At 42.1% G+C, this 15,388-nt stretch overlaps 1 protein-coding gene across 7 annotated transcripts in view; it reads left to right on the top strand.

Annotated features, from left to right (window-relative positions):
• Positions 1 to 15,388, top strand: part of DPP6 (dipeptidyl peptidase like 6) — a 783,294-nt gene that overhangs the window by 388,199 nt on the left and 379,707 nt on the right. The window contains exon 1 of one of the 7 annotated variants that reach the window (XM_074946292.1): positions 1,130 to 1,543. The exons of the other annotated variants lie outside the window; for them this stretch is intronic. Within the exon in view, the coding sequence (XP_074802393.1) occupies positions 1,487 to 1,543 (57 nt within the window). The 5' untranslated portion in view covers positions 1,130 to 1,486. Of the gene's footprint in view, positions 1 to 1,129; positions 1,544 to 15,388 lie in introns of those variants that run through there. 7 annotated transcript variants of the gene reach the window in all.

Genomic DNA, 15,388 nt, shown 5'->3' with positions numbered 1-15,388 from the left:
ATTCAGCAGGGGGCCAAGCGCTGGACCTTGAGGAGGGGTGTGTAACCTTTCCAAAACGCTAGAACAATGTGTAATCACATTCTGAACTACAATGTAGGATCCAATCCAGTGCTGTGGTTCAGCTGGCAGAGGAATAGTGGCAAAGGTGGCTTTATGGCACCTGCACCTTCATATCTGTCCAGTATTGGAGCTGATTAGAGACTGGCTCTGTGCCCAGCATAATTTAGAGCATCCTCAGAGCTGCTCTAAATTATTCCCAACTGCCTGTGGCCCCAAAGGGGCCATTCAAGAGTTTTGGTTTGCTAGATATAGCAACCAACCATATGCCCCCTTTCTCCCATTAATGCTCCCTGTTGAGGGCTAGTTCCATGCAGCCCTAGGGATTCCCTTTATGCCAGAGGAATCCTCAGGGAGCTGGCCAAGCTGGAATGGAGCAAAGCAGCTAGAGCAAGTGCTATGTGTAAGCTGACCTAGACAGCTGAAAGTTAGTGTAAGACAGCAACAATAACCAAAAAATTTGAAGTAACCCCCTCCAGACAGCAGGTGCCTGTGTGGGGGCAGGAGCAGAGAAGTATGCTATACCCTTCTCAAAGTGCCGGTCTCTAGCCAGTGAGGCAAAGAGCTGAGTGCAGAGCAATTTCTGATGCATGCATGATATCTGTTGGAATTTGCCCCTGAAAGGTCTGTTGTATTCTCTGTGATTCGTCCCTTCTGCGTTGGAGTGGGGGTTCAATGTCTGTGGAGTGCATTGTAACCCTTGCAATACATTTCCCTTATAGATAGGGGGTGCAAACAGGTGGGGGATGAGGGCACTTCCAAGTAAGGAGATATGGGTGGGGACAGCAGGTTTTGTGGGGTATGTCACTTTCATCAGAATCTGCCCTCTCTGGACAGAGGAAAACACTGGGGGTGGGATGGGGGGTGAGGGCAGTTTATGTGGAGTGCCCTGTATCCCCTCAACATTTGCACCCCTAGATCCTTTATCCCAAACGCTGGGAATGCAAGTGGCTGCTGAGCTACATTCTCAGAGGGAGGCACATTCTGCTACAACACCAGCCGGTGCATGCGCAGCTCCAGCGCTGACTGTGTGTGGAGGTGGGGGAGTGAGGACCACATCGCTGTCTTCTAGCTCTGAGCTGCCAGTTGCTGGTTGCCAAGCAGTTATCATTGTTTCTGTGACGATTGCAGAGGCTGTTGCTAATTGAAGAAGCCCCCACAGCATCCTTCTTTTCCTGATTTTATTTTAGAGGAACAGGGAGAGAGAAAGAGAGACCGAGATTTATTGCTTTACATTTTTATTTTATATTTTTGTGGGGGTGAGGGGAATTTCTCTCTTTCTCTCTTAGCTAGTGATTAAGTGATGGACTAGTTACACATCCTTATCCCTTTAGCTTTTGTGTGTGTCCCTACACACACACACACACACACACACACACACACTCTGTAAAACCCTGTTTACCACTGCAGTGGGGACAAATAGGTGAGCATGACTACAGCCAAGGAACAAAATGCATCAGGAAAACAAGCCCAACAACAAGAACAGGTAATGCTGTTTATTTTCCTCAACTGGAAGCAAATATAGATTTGAATTATATAGCTATCAATTTCCTGTATGATTTTTGGTTTTGTTGTTCTCTTTGGTGGCTGTTACTAAAATTGCCACCTGAGTCACTAGTCAGCGGAGGGAGGAAAGCGCTTTGGAGCAGGTGTGTGGTTCACTTGTTTGGGGCTTTTTTTGTTATGTTTAAAAGATTGTACCCTGTAATCAATAATGTATAGGTGAAGAGTGTTCTGCTCTGTAACTTCCTCCATCTGCTGCGTGGGACTGATGTTTGGTACCGTGGGATGGGATAGGGGTCCCTTGGAATAATCCAAGTTTTGCATGTGGAACTTCCTAGGCTTTTTTACAACTACTCTGTAGTTGGGCACAAAATTGCAAAAGTAGATTTCAATTGCTTCAGAGGCATGTGTGTATCTACATATTCAGTATGTATTTGCCAGATGTAGCTACAGTATAAAGTAGGCACAACTCCCATTGACTTAAATGGAAATACCAGCTGCTTACACCACATCTGAATTTGATTTGCTCTATCTTTGTGTTTGTCATTGCAGGTGTGTTTGTCTTTATATACAAACAGAGAGTGAAAGACTTAATTTCCTTTCTGTTCTATTGTCTCTGTCAGGTTTTTGAATATGTATCTCTGCTCATCTTCATTCTGTGCTGGTAGGCAAGGGGGAAACTTTCTCTGACTGAAAAGCAGGAGCTACATCATTAGCCCTAAGTGATATGCAAGATAAGAAGGGGTGACATAAGGGGAAGTCAGGCTGAGATACAGCTAAGGACAGCAAAGATTTCAGAGATTCTTTATATGGCAACATAGCAGCAGTTCTGTCCTCTCCACAACCCTGCTTTCCTTTACACATTGTCAGAGTCTACAGGGAAATAAAGATTAATCTTGAATTCTTATATTTTCACTGAATGCATCCGATGAAGTGAGCTGTAGCTCACAAAAGCTTATGCTCAAATAAATTGGTTAGTCTCTAAGGTGCCACAAGTCCTCCTTTTCTTTTTGCGAATACAGACCAACACGGCTGCTGCTCTGAAACCTATATTTTCATTGTCTCCTTAAAAGATTGGAAGTTCAGAGCTTTAATCATTGGTTAGGATAGCACAAGAGGATAATTTAAATCTCTCGGGACACAAATTAATTCTTAAAATAGTTTCTTCCTAGCTCTATACATTGGGAGCACCAAACATTTTCCCTGGTGTTACATTTTAAAGACAGGTGGGGAAGGGAGAGGTTGAAATCTCATTGGGTGTCCTGCCACCAAAGGTAGCACAATCTGATATTTATTTTCAGGGTGACATTTTACTAATGGCCAGAGCTTTATCAGCTGTTCTGCTAAAATGTGAAGAAATCAACTTTGATCCTGAGAGCAGAGAGACTGCCTTTAACTAAACCTGTCATCTACAGCACACACACTCTTTTTTCATTGTTTGTTTTTGGGACATACCCATTGTCATTGCTTGCTGCAGATAAAAATGAACAAAGCTGTATGTCCAGGAGGAAGGAAAATAAAAACTGCTTCTTGTGAACAAAGGCAGCAATAGGGATTATTCTCCCCAAGTTTAGTAAAAGTGTTGATATTAGTTAGGCTCTGTTGGTTCAGAAAGTGTAAATCAGTTGCCTTTTGTAAAGGAGTCCTGCTTTTGTTTTTAAGTATTGTTACCTTCCTAATGCCATTTTGTTATTGACTTGTCCCTTTGTGACCTTTCCCCATTTTTAGTGCACGGCATGTGTGTCCACCCTTTCGCATGATGCAAAGGTTCTTGATTGTTTTCAGTCAGTTATGGAATTAAGTAGCAATTCAATCCATATGGTACATTTAATCGTTCGAAAAGCGTGCGTTGCCTCAGCGCAGCCCTAATGTGGGTATGAAATAGAAATATCAGGCATACAGAAATATCAGTGGATATTAATCTTTGAATCAGTACAAAAGTTCGCCAGCTGCTATAAAATTTTTGTTTTGTTTTCACACTGCATAAAATGATTTGACACCCTGGGCCAGATCCTAAGTTGCTGTAAATGGGAACAGCGCCATTGACTTCAGTTCAGTTGCACCCATTTACACCAGAGGAGGAACTGGACCCCATCAGACTTAAGTAAGTCGTTTGTAATTGTAAAGTAGTACAGAGTTCTCCAAACATTTTCCACTGGATATTGGTTTGTGGCTGTTGAAAAATCGCTGTTCTTCTCTTGCTTGAAACTGATCAAGCTGGAGATTTTACCTGGGATAACATGACGGTGAAAGTGCTCCTCTGACTGTGTAGAGGACTGAATGTTCTACAGGAGCAGCTGCTACTGTCATATAAGATTGTGACTGTTTCTTTTCTGCATTCCTCATTGTGACATCTTCTTGATCCGGAGGCATTCAAGTTGCACTGTTGGCAGAGGTATAGTCTCTTCCCTTATAATACTAAGCTAAACAGAAAATGGTCAATAAATGACACTGCAGGAGAGGGTGGAGAAAGTTTTTTTTTTTTTTAAAGAAAAATACAAGCAAAGGTTTTATACTTAAATCAAAACCTTTATAGTGATCTGTATGCCTGTAAGGAAAATGAGGTTATATTGACATGAAGGTATGATTGCTCTTGAAATATTAAATAAAGAATTTGAAGCTGTACTATGCAGAGATTCAGCAGCCTGAAGAAACGAATGAACAACCCCCTCCCCGTTAATTAAAAAATGTTTATTTTGATTTTTATAACATTATATTTGAACTTATAACATTAAACCTCCTAAGTCGAGGAAAGATGCCCTCAAGCGATTTTTGATGCTATCTAAAACCCACAGTTTGTGATGGCTTTACCAAGGTGGGAGTTGGATGTAGTTTTCTATTTATGCTTAGTTACCTCTGCCACAATAATGATGTCCCCCCAAATGGTTGGAGAGCACTACATACAAGTGACTGTGCATGTTGTCATAGACCCTCATCCAAAGCCCAGTGAAGTCAATGGAAAGACCTCAGCGGGCTCTGGTTCAGGCTCAAGAGAATACCAAAGCCTTTGGGGATTGCTAGCCGGACATGTGACTGAGCTCTGAAAGCTATGTTTGCATGTTAATGATTTAAACAAGTGAATATGAAGAAATAAGAAGATTCTTGACTAGTGGAAATCAGCATAACTCCACTGAAGTCAGTGGAACTACAGTGACTTACATCAGCTGAGGATCTGGCCCAGTGACTTTAATGGTAGCCTAAAAAATATTGCTTGTTGCATGTAGCGGACTGTGTATTTTATATATAGTTTAGTCTTATTTTCTGCTACTGTTACATGGCATTTTGTGATGTGATGGGCATGGGAATGCACATAGCTCCGTATTCTTACATAAAAATAATTGGGCCAGTTTTCATCAAAATTTGGTACTCAGCATAATGGTAAACATTTTAAACATAATGCTAGACATTTTAAAAGTCATGTATGACAGGAATAAAGAGAGAGAGAGTGAGGGAACAGTCCTTCTCTTTTGAAAAAAACCCTGTAATTTAAAAGGTTGCTGGGTTAGCTTCATACTTGAACATACAAAATTGATTAAGATGCTGATCCTGCTTCCATTGTAGTTAATGAAAGTTTTGCCATTGACTTCAGTGGGAGCTGGATTTTGCTCTGACACAGACATTTCCTAGACACGCTTGAGTTAACAATGACCATTTATGCCTAGTGTGTTGTCACATGTGCTGACCAAATGTTAGATAAAAAGGCAAGAAAGAGGAGGGCTGCTTTGGACTGAAATATATTCCCACAAGGAAATGAAATGGAGTCAGATCAATAGAATAGCTCTCTCTAATAGTCATTAAGTTAATAATTTTTTAAAATTTATTTTCAAAGGTGCCATTCTAATTTCAAATGATAGGAGTTTGAAAAGGGGTGTGGGTAGTTAATTCAGGAAACCCAATTGAAGCTCGGTGAGGAGTGGAAGGAAGGAAAGATTAATGCTCCCAATCTACCACGGCACGTTGTACTTCACAGGCAGAACTGTAGTGTGTTGTCAAAGAGGTACATTAATAGTGTCTTGTACAGTGTGCTAAAGTCTGCCTCTACTTCTGCAGGTTTGCTCGAAGAGTGCCAAAGGGCACCAGGCATAATGTGTGGCTCCAGAAGGGGCATTTCTGGACATGTGCCAGGGCCCCATCTCCTGCCAGGGTGGCTGGTTGGAGGGAGATCTGGCTAAGCCTATTTTACAGCTGTAGCACTCCCCAAAGGCCCCTTTCAAAGACACATATCTATCCAGCCAATGCCAGTTGGGTTTTGTGCTGCGGCTTCCTCTCCAGTGTCACTCTGGGCAATAAGAACCATGACCAAGCCCTGAATGTGTCTTTAGCAGGAGTGGGAGACCATGACTTAGAACTCTAAAGCCTCCTCATGCCACCCTGGCAATATAAGGTGGCCTTAAAGAGCGTTAGGCTGCTTTACATTGCCAGAGTGGTGTGAAAAGGCCATAGAGTAGCTGAGAATCAGGCACAGTCTGTCTTGTACACGCCACGTTATAATGGAGGTTGTGAAGAGTATTCTCTCCTGTCTATTGGGCCCATCACTTTTGGTGTTGGTGTATCTTATGGGAGTTCTCCAATTGGTTTCAAGGGGAATGGATTGGGGCCTAAATGTTTCTTACAACAAGAAAGTTCTGATTCACGTCCCAGGTTCCACCTGCTTGTGCTGTCAGGGCTCTGGGAGCACAACATTTAGAATAGAATTGGGGAACACAGTGGCACGAACTGTCTGCATGCTACCCAACTTCCACAGGGGGCTAGGAGCAGTCTGGGGTGGACCAGGTGGGGCTAGGGCACCCAGGAAATGAGCTAATTCAGCACATCATCTCAGCAGCCTGGGACACCAATGCTCCTACAGAGCCTTGGCTGGAGCTGGAAGCTGTCCTTTCCCAAAGGTGAATCCCCACATGTGCATACCAGTCTTTCTAGCCAACTCGACATAATGTCTGGGCTCTGCTTACTCTAGTTGTGCAGAAGGCAGAGAGGAGTGTCCTCTGGATGCTGACATTCAAGAGTAGGAAAAGAGCAAGGACGCAACTGGCACTGACTTAGACCAAAAACAAAGCTGGATTTTTTTAGTGAAAACTGTGTGTTAAATTCACATTTTAATTTTTTTTTAAAAGAGAAAACTCTTGACACGAGAATAATTTTCTCATTTGATAACTATTCCATAAACCACATTATCATACTGTAGATCCAAAACCCGACTTTCTCCAGGAAATCATAGTGAACATTTGTGTTTTATTCCATTAATGGTATTTGATCTATTTCGCAAGAGATTAAATTTCCATAATAGGGCTCCTGAGAACACTGTATTCAAGAACATGAAATTGCATCAAACTGTGTCAGTTTTTTCAAGCTGCTAAGTTGCTGTATGGAGAACAGGCCACTAAGAGGTGGTGGAAGACAGAGATGGAAAGGAGTAAATTTGGCACATAACCATTTACAATTTTTAGTATTTAACGTGTATTGAAGTAGAACCCAGAGGCCTCAACCAGATCAGGACCTTGCTGTGTTAGACACTGTACAAATACATTGTAACTGGTAGTGTCTGTCCCAAAGCATTTAAAATACATTGGGCTTGACTCACCCCTGCTTCATCTCCCATAGTCACCCTCCACACACACAGCTGGTACATCCCTAGTGCTGCTCTGAGGGTTCCTCCCCTCTTTGGGGATTCCACTTCAGGGAAGTACAAGTGTTAAGTTGTAGTCCTGACTCCTTGGGAGGCTTAAGCAGAGATTGCCTGTTGGATGTGCACATCTCCCTGCTTAGCCATCAGCATGCTCTACTGGGACAGATCTGGTTGGCTGTTGTCCCTACCTCACTGCTGAGGAGGAGTTTGTGGGTAGCATATGTTGCAATTTTCCCCCAGCTGCCTTTTCTGCAGTGGGATGCCTTGAGTTTTCTGCTAGAAACCAGAGGAACCCAGTTGTGCAGGTAGTCAGTTAACTAGCATTTGCAAGACATGGCTTTAAACTCCAAAAGAAAACCTGCTTTATCAAGGAAAAGGAATTAACTGGCTCCTTTTGTCCTCGTGTAGGGCATCTAGCAGCTTGGACTCAATTGTGATGCATTGGAGAAATGTTGTCATGCACTGCTGCAGTTAACCGGTGAACTAAGATTTTCTACTTTGTAGTCTTCTGACTTTAATGCTGTTCCTTTGTGATTTTTGCAATACCTTAAGTAGCCATGAATCATGATCACTTTAGACTGTGAATTCAAAACAAGGTAGTAAATTTAAAATAATTTAAATGACAAAAAATACCTTGTATTCATGTTCTTTGTACCATACATAATAGAAAAAATCCACTGAACGAAATGTTACTCTTTAGGGTATTATCTGAAACACATCTTGTGACCAAATGCTGTGAAGAAGGAGTAGCCTAAATAAAAAAGGACAGGTTTAAAATGGGATTTAAATAAGGAAGAGCAGGGTAGCAAATCTGAGAGAATAGGCCCCATCCGTGAAATGTGGATGGGAGGGCATAGACTGGAGGAGTGAAACGGGTGGTTGAAGCAAGTCCACAAAGTGTTTTGTAAATTAGAGGGGCACTTTGGCGGTGGAGATGTTTAAAAAGCCAGTGCAAGTGCTGGAGGATGAGGGCAACTTGGCATCACTCCCTAACTCAAGAAGAAAGTTTGGCTGTGGCATTATGGGCTGCTTGACATTTAGAGAATAGACATATGGGATAGACTGTAAAAGAGGGAATTGAAATAACTAGTATACAGGGTAAAGGCATGCAGGAAGATTTTGGTCAAAGAGGGTCAAGGTGAGGACAAATGCTGGCAGGATTCCAGTGGTGGCAATAAACAGACTTGCAGACAGGAAAGATGTGGGAGGCAAATGGAAGCTTAGGTTTATATATGACACTAAGGTTTCTGGAATTAGAAGCAAACAACGTTGGAGTGAAGGTACAAGAACAGAGGCGTACATCACTTTACATAGGGTAAAAGGACATTTTACTTACAAGGGAAACATCCGCATTAGGAGCGTGCAGTGCAGCTGGAAGTTGGCAAAGGCAAGACACATAGGCAGAGCTGCAGATGGGAGGAGTCAGGGATGATAGTAGAGTTGGATGGCATCCTGGGAACAGTAACATTTAAGGCTGAAGTGAGAATGTGCAGCAGGAGAAGACCTATGTGGTGGAGAGAAGAGGGTTAAAGGGAGGGGCCAGACCCTCGGCAGTTGGGGCATGGAGCAATGGACGTAGCTCCTCCGAAGCCGATGGAGCAGTGCAGATTTACATGGGCTGAGGTTCAAACCCAGGGGCTTGTGGCACTGCATAGTGAAAGGTAAAGGCTCTACCAAAAGCAAGGGAGGGGAAGGATTCTTAAAAAGGTAAGATGGAAACAGAGAAAAGAGTGCTGGGGGCACCATCTCTCCTTGCTTGAAGCACTCGGGGCAGGACAGGAGGATGAATGAAAACCATTCAGAGACCGAGCAAAATGAAGGGAGAGAGGATCCAATCTCTAGAGAGGTGCCAGGTGGAGAAGGGAAGCCTCAGTCCCGTGAAAGGTGCCTGAGCAGAATGAACTTAGGTTTGCCGAGGTGGTAAAAGAGGACCAGCTTCTCCAGAAGCTTGCTGAGGAGGCTGATGGTCAGTAGCTGAGCAAGAAACAATTGTGGACACACCTCTTCTGTCCCGCAGGGAGTGATGATGACAGTAGCTGTGAGACCGGGAAAGATCAGATGAAGTGCTTGAAGGTTAGAGACCCTGGTTTATCACAAATACGAAATAAGAGGAAAGAAAATGAAAAAGACATCAAATGAAATAATACCAAAACAATCACTTGTTACCGGAGCTGCAGTTTTCAGCCCCATCACTCCTCGCATGCTGCTGCCTGCAGCAGGGCCCACCAGCCTCTCCACAGCTGGATGCATGCACTGCTGCTCCCTGCTGACGAGGAGAACAGCTCGGCTTGAAAGGGTGCCCCTGCGTTGCGACCCTGTGCTCCAGGCTGCAACGCCATTCACACTGGTTTGGCCTGACCACCGCAGAAAGGCGGGTCCCTGCTACTGGCAACAGCGCCCCAGCACTGGTGGTGTTGAAACAAGTCCCTGGCAGCCTGGCCTACTAGGGAGCTGTGCCATGTGGGGAGGGGGACCCTGTACAGCCACTGAGGCAGGGGTGCCTGGTCCATGCGCTCCTGCCCTATGCTGCGACTGCAGCTCCCTCCCGGGTAGCAGGGAAAGGGGAGAGCAGGGCTTGATGTGGGGATTTATATATGGTCATTTGAGGTATTTGATTAATGTACATGTAATAAAAAAAGACAATATTTTAATGGATAAAATGAAATAACATGAAATTCCTGAAAAATAATTTGAACAATTATACAAATTAAAAGGATTTCACGGGGCTCTATTAATGATGGCTGTAATACAGGCTCTCCACTGCACTGCCCCTTGTGTATCCTTTACACCCATGCAGCGTGCATCAAAAGTGTTACCAGCTTAGAATGGGAAAGCTTTGTACCCACACTGCACACTTTTCACAGGTGACTGTGACTGCACAAGGTAGTAGAGAATCAGGCCCTAGGTGTTTCAGGTGGACAATATGGAATGAGACGTAAGCACATAAGAACATAACATAAGAACGACCATACTGGGTCAGACCAAAGATCCATCTAGCCCAGTATCCTGTCTTCTGACAGTGGCCAATGCCAGGTGCCCCAGAGGAAACGAACAGAGCAAGTAATCATCAAGTGACCCATTCCTTGTTTCCCATTCCCAGTTTCTGGCAAACAGAGGAAGAACTTATTTTAAAAGAGTTAATTTCCTCCTCAAGTCCACCTTATCATAGAAGGCATCTTATAGAGAAAACCAAGAGTTTATGATGATTAGAATAGTAATAAAACAACAATCTGAGACCTTAGTGTTTTCTTAATAATACTCCTGAGGTTCCCCCCGCCCCCTCTTGGCAACAATGCAAAAATATGCGGATTTTGCTATTTATAAAAAATAGCTCAGATGAAAATAAAGGCAAATTTTATGAAAAGATTCACACTTGCATTGGCCTAGAGTATTTTAGATTACTTCTTACCTGCTGTGCGGCTTGAAATTGGAGCAATAATAAGCTTTCAGCTGAAGCAATTAGTCTGCAGTTTTTGACTCCATTACCTTCACTTATGCCTGTTTCTGAATAGCTACACTAAGATACTTAAAGCTTAGTTGTAGTATATTACGTGCCAAAAGTGAATTTGCAACTTAGAAGTTGATTTATTGTTAACTTAGGTGAGCTAAATATCACTGTAAACATGGGAGTTGACTGGTGGTGAATCTATATAGTTTCATTTTATGCAGAATGCGTTTTGCATCTTTAATTTAGCATAATCATACACTATGACCAACCTCTCAACTCTTCTTGTGTAGAGCCTACAGGGACCAAATACTTAATCTCTGTATGGTTGTAAGAGATAATTAGCATATATTAAGCCATATGAATAGGCTTGGGTATGTTGACAACCTTAAACTTTTACCTTTCCATTTTTATGGCCAAGAGCAAATAGGATAATCTATTACATAGCATTTTCCATTTACTAATGGAGAGAAGTGAATGGCTATGGAAGGGAAAAAATATTGAAATTTAGCCATTATTAAAATGAGAGCAAGAGAGGGACACAAAGACCTTGTTTGTTAGCTCTGCAAAATTGGCTTCCACAAACCAGAACTAATTCTATAGCTTGAAAGAGGCAATAAGAAGGCAGATTCTTTGTTATACTTAATAGGGACCAGAGTGGTGCTTAAGATTTAGAAACCCAGTGAAACTTTTTTTTTATTTTTGTTATTCTGTAAGTATCAGTTTCTGTAGATGTTCCTGCTTTACTCATCATCACAGGAAATGTGTGCATTTCTTTCACTTAGGAAGTTCTGGCATTCACAATATATTCCAGTTCAGGAGAACCTAATAGTATTCAAAGCCTCTCTGGGTTGTTTTTTTAGATGTTGCAGTGTGGTTAACACAAAAGCTCAACACACAAGTATTTCTTAGAATGTTGCTCCATTGAATGGAATGGCTTTCACAGATTAATCTTGGTGAAACTTAATCAGCACAGGATTCAGTTGCATTAAATCAGACTCTTTTTCTGTGGTCTTTTCCTCTTAAAGTGTAATACATGGTTTTACATGGATTATATTGATCCTTGATTTTATTGTTGCAGTCTCATTATCATTAGAAGTTTTATTACCCCACGCTCAGAGTTAAACCACCCCGGTAAAACACAGAACAGTTGTGAATACACAGGGTAGCAAAATCCAAGGAGAAATTGACTGAAATAGTCCTGTAAAGTACTTAGCACATAAGGGTTGTCCATTAGTAAAATGTGTATTGATTAGTGAACCTTTTGACTTTCCTTGTTGGGAAGGTTGAAGATTTTTCAGTTCTTTATTGTTTAAATACTCAGCCATCCCTCACATGAACTGTTGGTAAAGCTCTTTCTAACTGCAACACCCTGCGGTATTTTTGTACAGATATCCCGTTCTGCTCTCACTGTTACCCCTCCATCCTCATCTCCCCTAGCCCAGCTGTTAGTGGGGAGAGCTGTTTTTTGCAGATGCACTCTTCTCCCACAATCACTGTAAGTGGCAATGCTTCTTGCTCTACCTGACACACATGGCCAAAGGGGAGTTGACTGAAAGAGGAGCAACTAAGCAGATTTATTCCCTGGGCAGTGTGTGGCTCCCCAGTCTGGTCAGATGCTCCAGGCCTGGAAGTAAGACTGCAGTAACTGAAAGAGAAAAGAAGAATGGTGGAGTAGCCCAATACTTCCCAGATCCTCCAGCATGTTGGGAGAATTGTCCTTGAAGTTTGCTCTAAAATATTAGATTTTATGGTATCGAGTGTCTTACCAAGGACACATGAGCATCATGACTTCACTCTGGGATCAAGAAAGAGACAGTGGACTGTAAGGGAGCACAGCCTACCCTTGTTAGAGACTAACCAATTTATTTGAGCATAAGCTTTCGTGAGCTACAGCTCACTTCATTTGGTACATAGTAACACAGACTTGGGAAACTTCCGAAGAGGAAATCAATTTAAGGTCTGATGAGAAGCCTTTTGATCCAATAGCCATTGATTTCAGTAGGTATTGGATCAAGCCTCTCAGCAAATTTTTTTTTACTAGTATGGAAGTCCCTCTGAAATAAATTGGGACCATGAGTCTGATGAACAGAAAAGCTTATTGCCAGCAACTCTTCTCACATCTGCCCATACTACTTTCATCTGGATTCTGGGCTTCAATTCAGAGTGTTTTGAATATTGGAAATGATTTCTTCTTTATACGTCTGACTGATTAAATGGTTTCCTGGTCAAATAGTGAAACAATTCCTAATTCCTCTTCCCCCTTCCCTTCCAAAAATATATCCCACCATTATCAAACAGCGAGCCCTTTTTCAGTTTGATCAAGCACAGAATCACCCTCCATCCATCATTCTGTGGTTTTTTTTCCTTTGCAAAAGGTTTTAAATCCGGTTTATTTTATTTTCCTAAGCGTCAGTGAAAGAATTTTTGAAATAAGGGAAGGGTGAAGAACAGCACCCTTTTCAGCCACTCCAGATAGAAATAAACTCACTGGGAAACTCCACCAGTAAGACAAATGCTACTTTCAGCACGTGACCAATGTCTCTTTAATCTTCCGCTGCCTGAACTCTGTTGGTGTTTTGGCTAAGGACTAAAGGATCAGGACCATTGTGTAAATTACGTAACTGGACTGATGCTTAGATATACACACCTATCACCATAGTACCTTGGTACTATATGAAAAGAAATCAGCATCACAGTATTTCCTGCCGGGAAGGCAAAAACCTTCTAGCTTCCCAGGACACTGGTGTGAGCTACTGAAAATCTGATCCTTCAACTGGCTCTGCAATGTTGTTAGTGTCTACTTGAGCCACTTGTATGATTTAGTCTGTCACAGGATTGGTGCCAGATCTGGACTCTCCAAAATTTATATTAAGGCAGATTTCACATGGTTGGGAATTTTTCAATAAACCATTTTTGCCAAACAATGCCAATTTGTTGAAACTGAAACTTTTAGAAGACAGGGTTAGTTTTAATGACTCTCCTGACTCAAAACTTTTTTGGCAAAAATAGTTTTTGAAATTGTTGCAAGATCACATTTGGACATTTTCAAAATGGAGAATTTCGGTTCCTCAAGTTGAAATGACTTTTCGTTTTGAAATTTTAGTAATTTGCACTTCAAAAGGCTAAAAAAATTAAAAGGTCAAAATTAAAATGAGATGTTCTGAAATTATTGAAACTAAACATTTTGATTGACCTGAACCAAAAAAATGTTTTGGATCTTGATTTGTGAAAAATTTAGAGATTTCATTCACTTTTTGTCCCAGTTCTGGATGGGCGAATTTTTCAATATCTCAGATTTTCATAGGACAGGAAAACCATTTCCTGCCCAGCCCTACATAAATTATGGGGTTTTGTTTTGACTCATTATAGAAGAGGGAGCAATCTGAAAAAAAAATAGATTCAACATAGGAAGTGTTCAGCATCCTCAAGGGCTAGTATTTAAGACATGAAAGAAAACTAAGTTATTAAAATGAGAAAATAAACATTAAAAACCCCACTCCAGTTTGGAGTTCAGTCCAGTCCCCTTGGTGTGAAGCTAAGACTTATCAAAGGTATTGTCTTCGCTCTGTCCCCCAGACATTTGCCCTTGTAGCCATCCCCCTGACTGCTGTGCAAGAAGAGGGGGAATCTGAGCTGGAATCAGTTTGTTCATTTGGACAGTACTCCGACACCCTGAGAGAGAGAATGTAGCTGTGGTCTACTATTAGGTGGAGCGTTTTGTTTAATAGTGTAGACAAGAACAATACACATGCTGGAAACATATTATGCAAGTAGATATCAGATGAACGGAACAGATCTGCATGAGCTCTCCATTGCTTCTGAATGTCCATAGTGTGAGTGAACAGATGTCTACGTACTTCATCCACACTATGTATACAGGTTGATTGTTCTATTCTGTTCATTCTATTCAGCTGCTTCTACCGTGCTCATCACAAGTGCCCACAGGTTGCCACCTCTAATATCCAGCAAAGTCACGTTTTGCCATTTTTCCCCTTTTCTTGAGTAAATGCTTGGTGTCAGTTAAAGAGAAACCCTTCTTGTGGATAAAAGGAATGAATTTGTTTCAAGCCGGGTATCAAATACTGTTTGGCTTTTTACATTTGGCCGATTGTTCATTGGCTGTAATGCATAACTTTTATTTATTTTTACTGCTGAAATGGTTGATAAAACAGGAGATGGCAGGTGCTCTACAGAGACTGAATTTAGGTGATACTACTATGTTTATATTTCATTAGTTTTTACTGACTTGACAGCTCCCATAGAGTTTCTTTCCATCCTACAACCCTTCAATAACCACATGAAGATCGGTACATGGCCCCAAGCCAGGAGACTATTGAATAGGAGTTTTTTATATTCTTCAGCAACATGGACAATACAACTGACTCAGAAAGAGATCAGCCTCAATTAGATTTTCTTGGAGAATAATTGTCTTGGCAGAGCGAAAAAGTGAGGCCTAAGGTTGGAGTGCAAAAATGCGTGTGAGTGCTCCCTTGCTGCATTTGTGCATCCACATGCAGTAATTGGGTGCACAAACAGTGGCAAGCAATTGCCCATGCATTTTTGCATGCAGATAAAGGGCAGGACAGGGAGCGGGAATTGTCAGCCCCAGTAGTGCCAGACCCAAGTATTCAAAAAACCACAAGCGAGGCCTTAAAAACAATCCTGAGATTGGCGTAAAAATCATGAAACTGTTGGTTGGGTTCTGTGATGGGGCTCAGCTCAGCACTGCAGTGCCTCCTGCTGGCTGTCCTGGG

The sequence above is a fragment of the Natator depressus genome, chromosome 2 (genome assembly GCF_965152275.1).
Source record: "Natator depressus isolate rNatDep1 chromosome 2, rNatDep2.hap1, whole genome shotgun sequence".
Lineage (NCBI taxonomy): Eukaryota > Metazoa > Chordata > Testudines > Cheloniidae > Natator > Natator depressus.
Note: the sequence above shows the minus strand (reverse complement) of the source record. Positions and strands in the feature narration are given on the sequence as shown.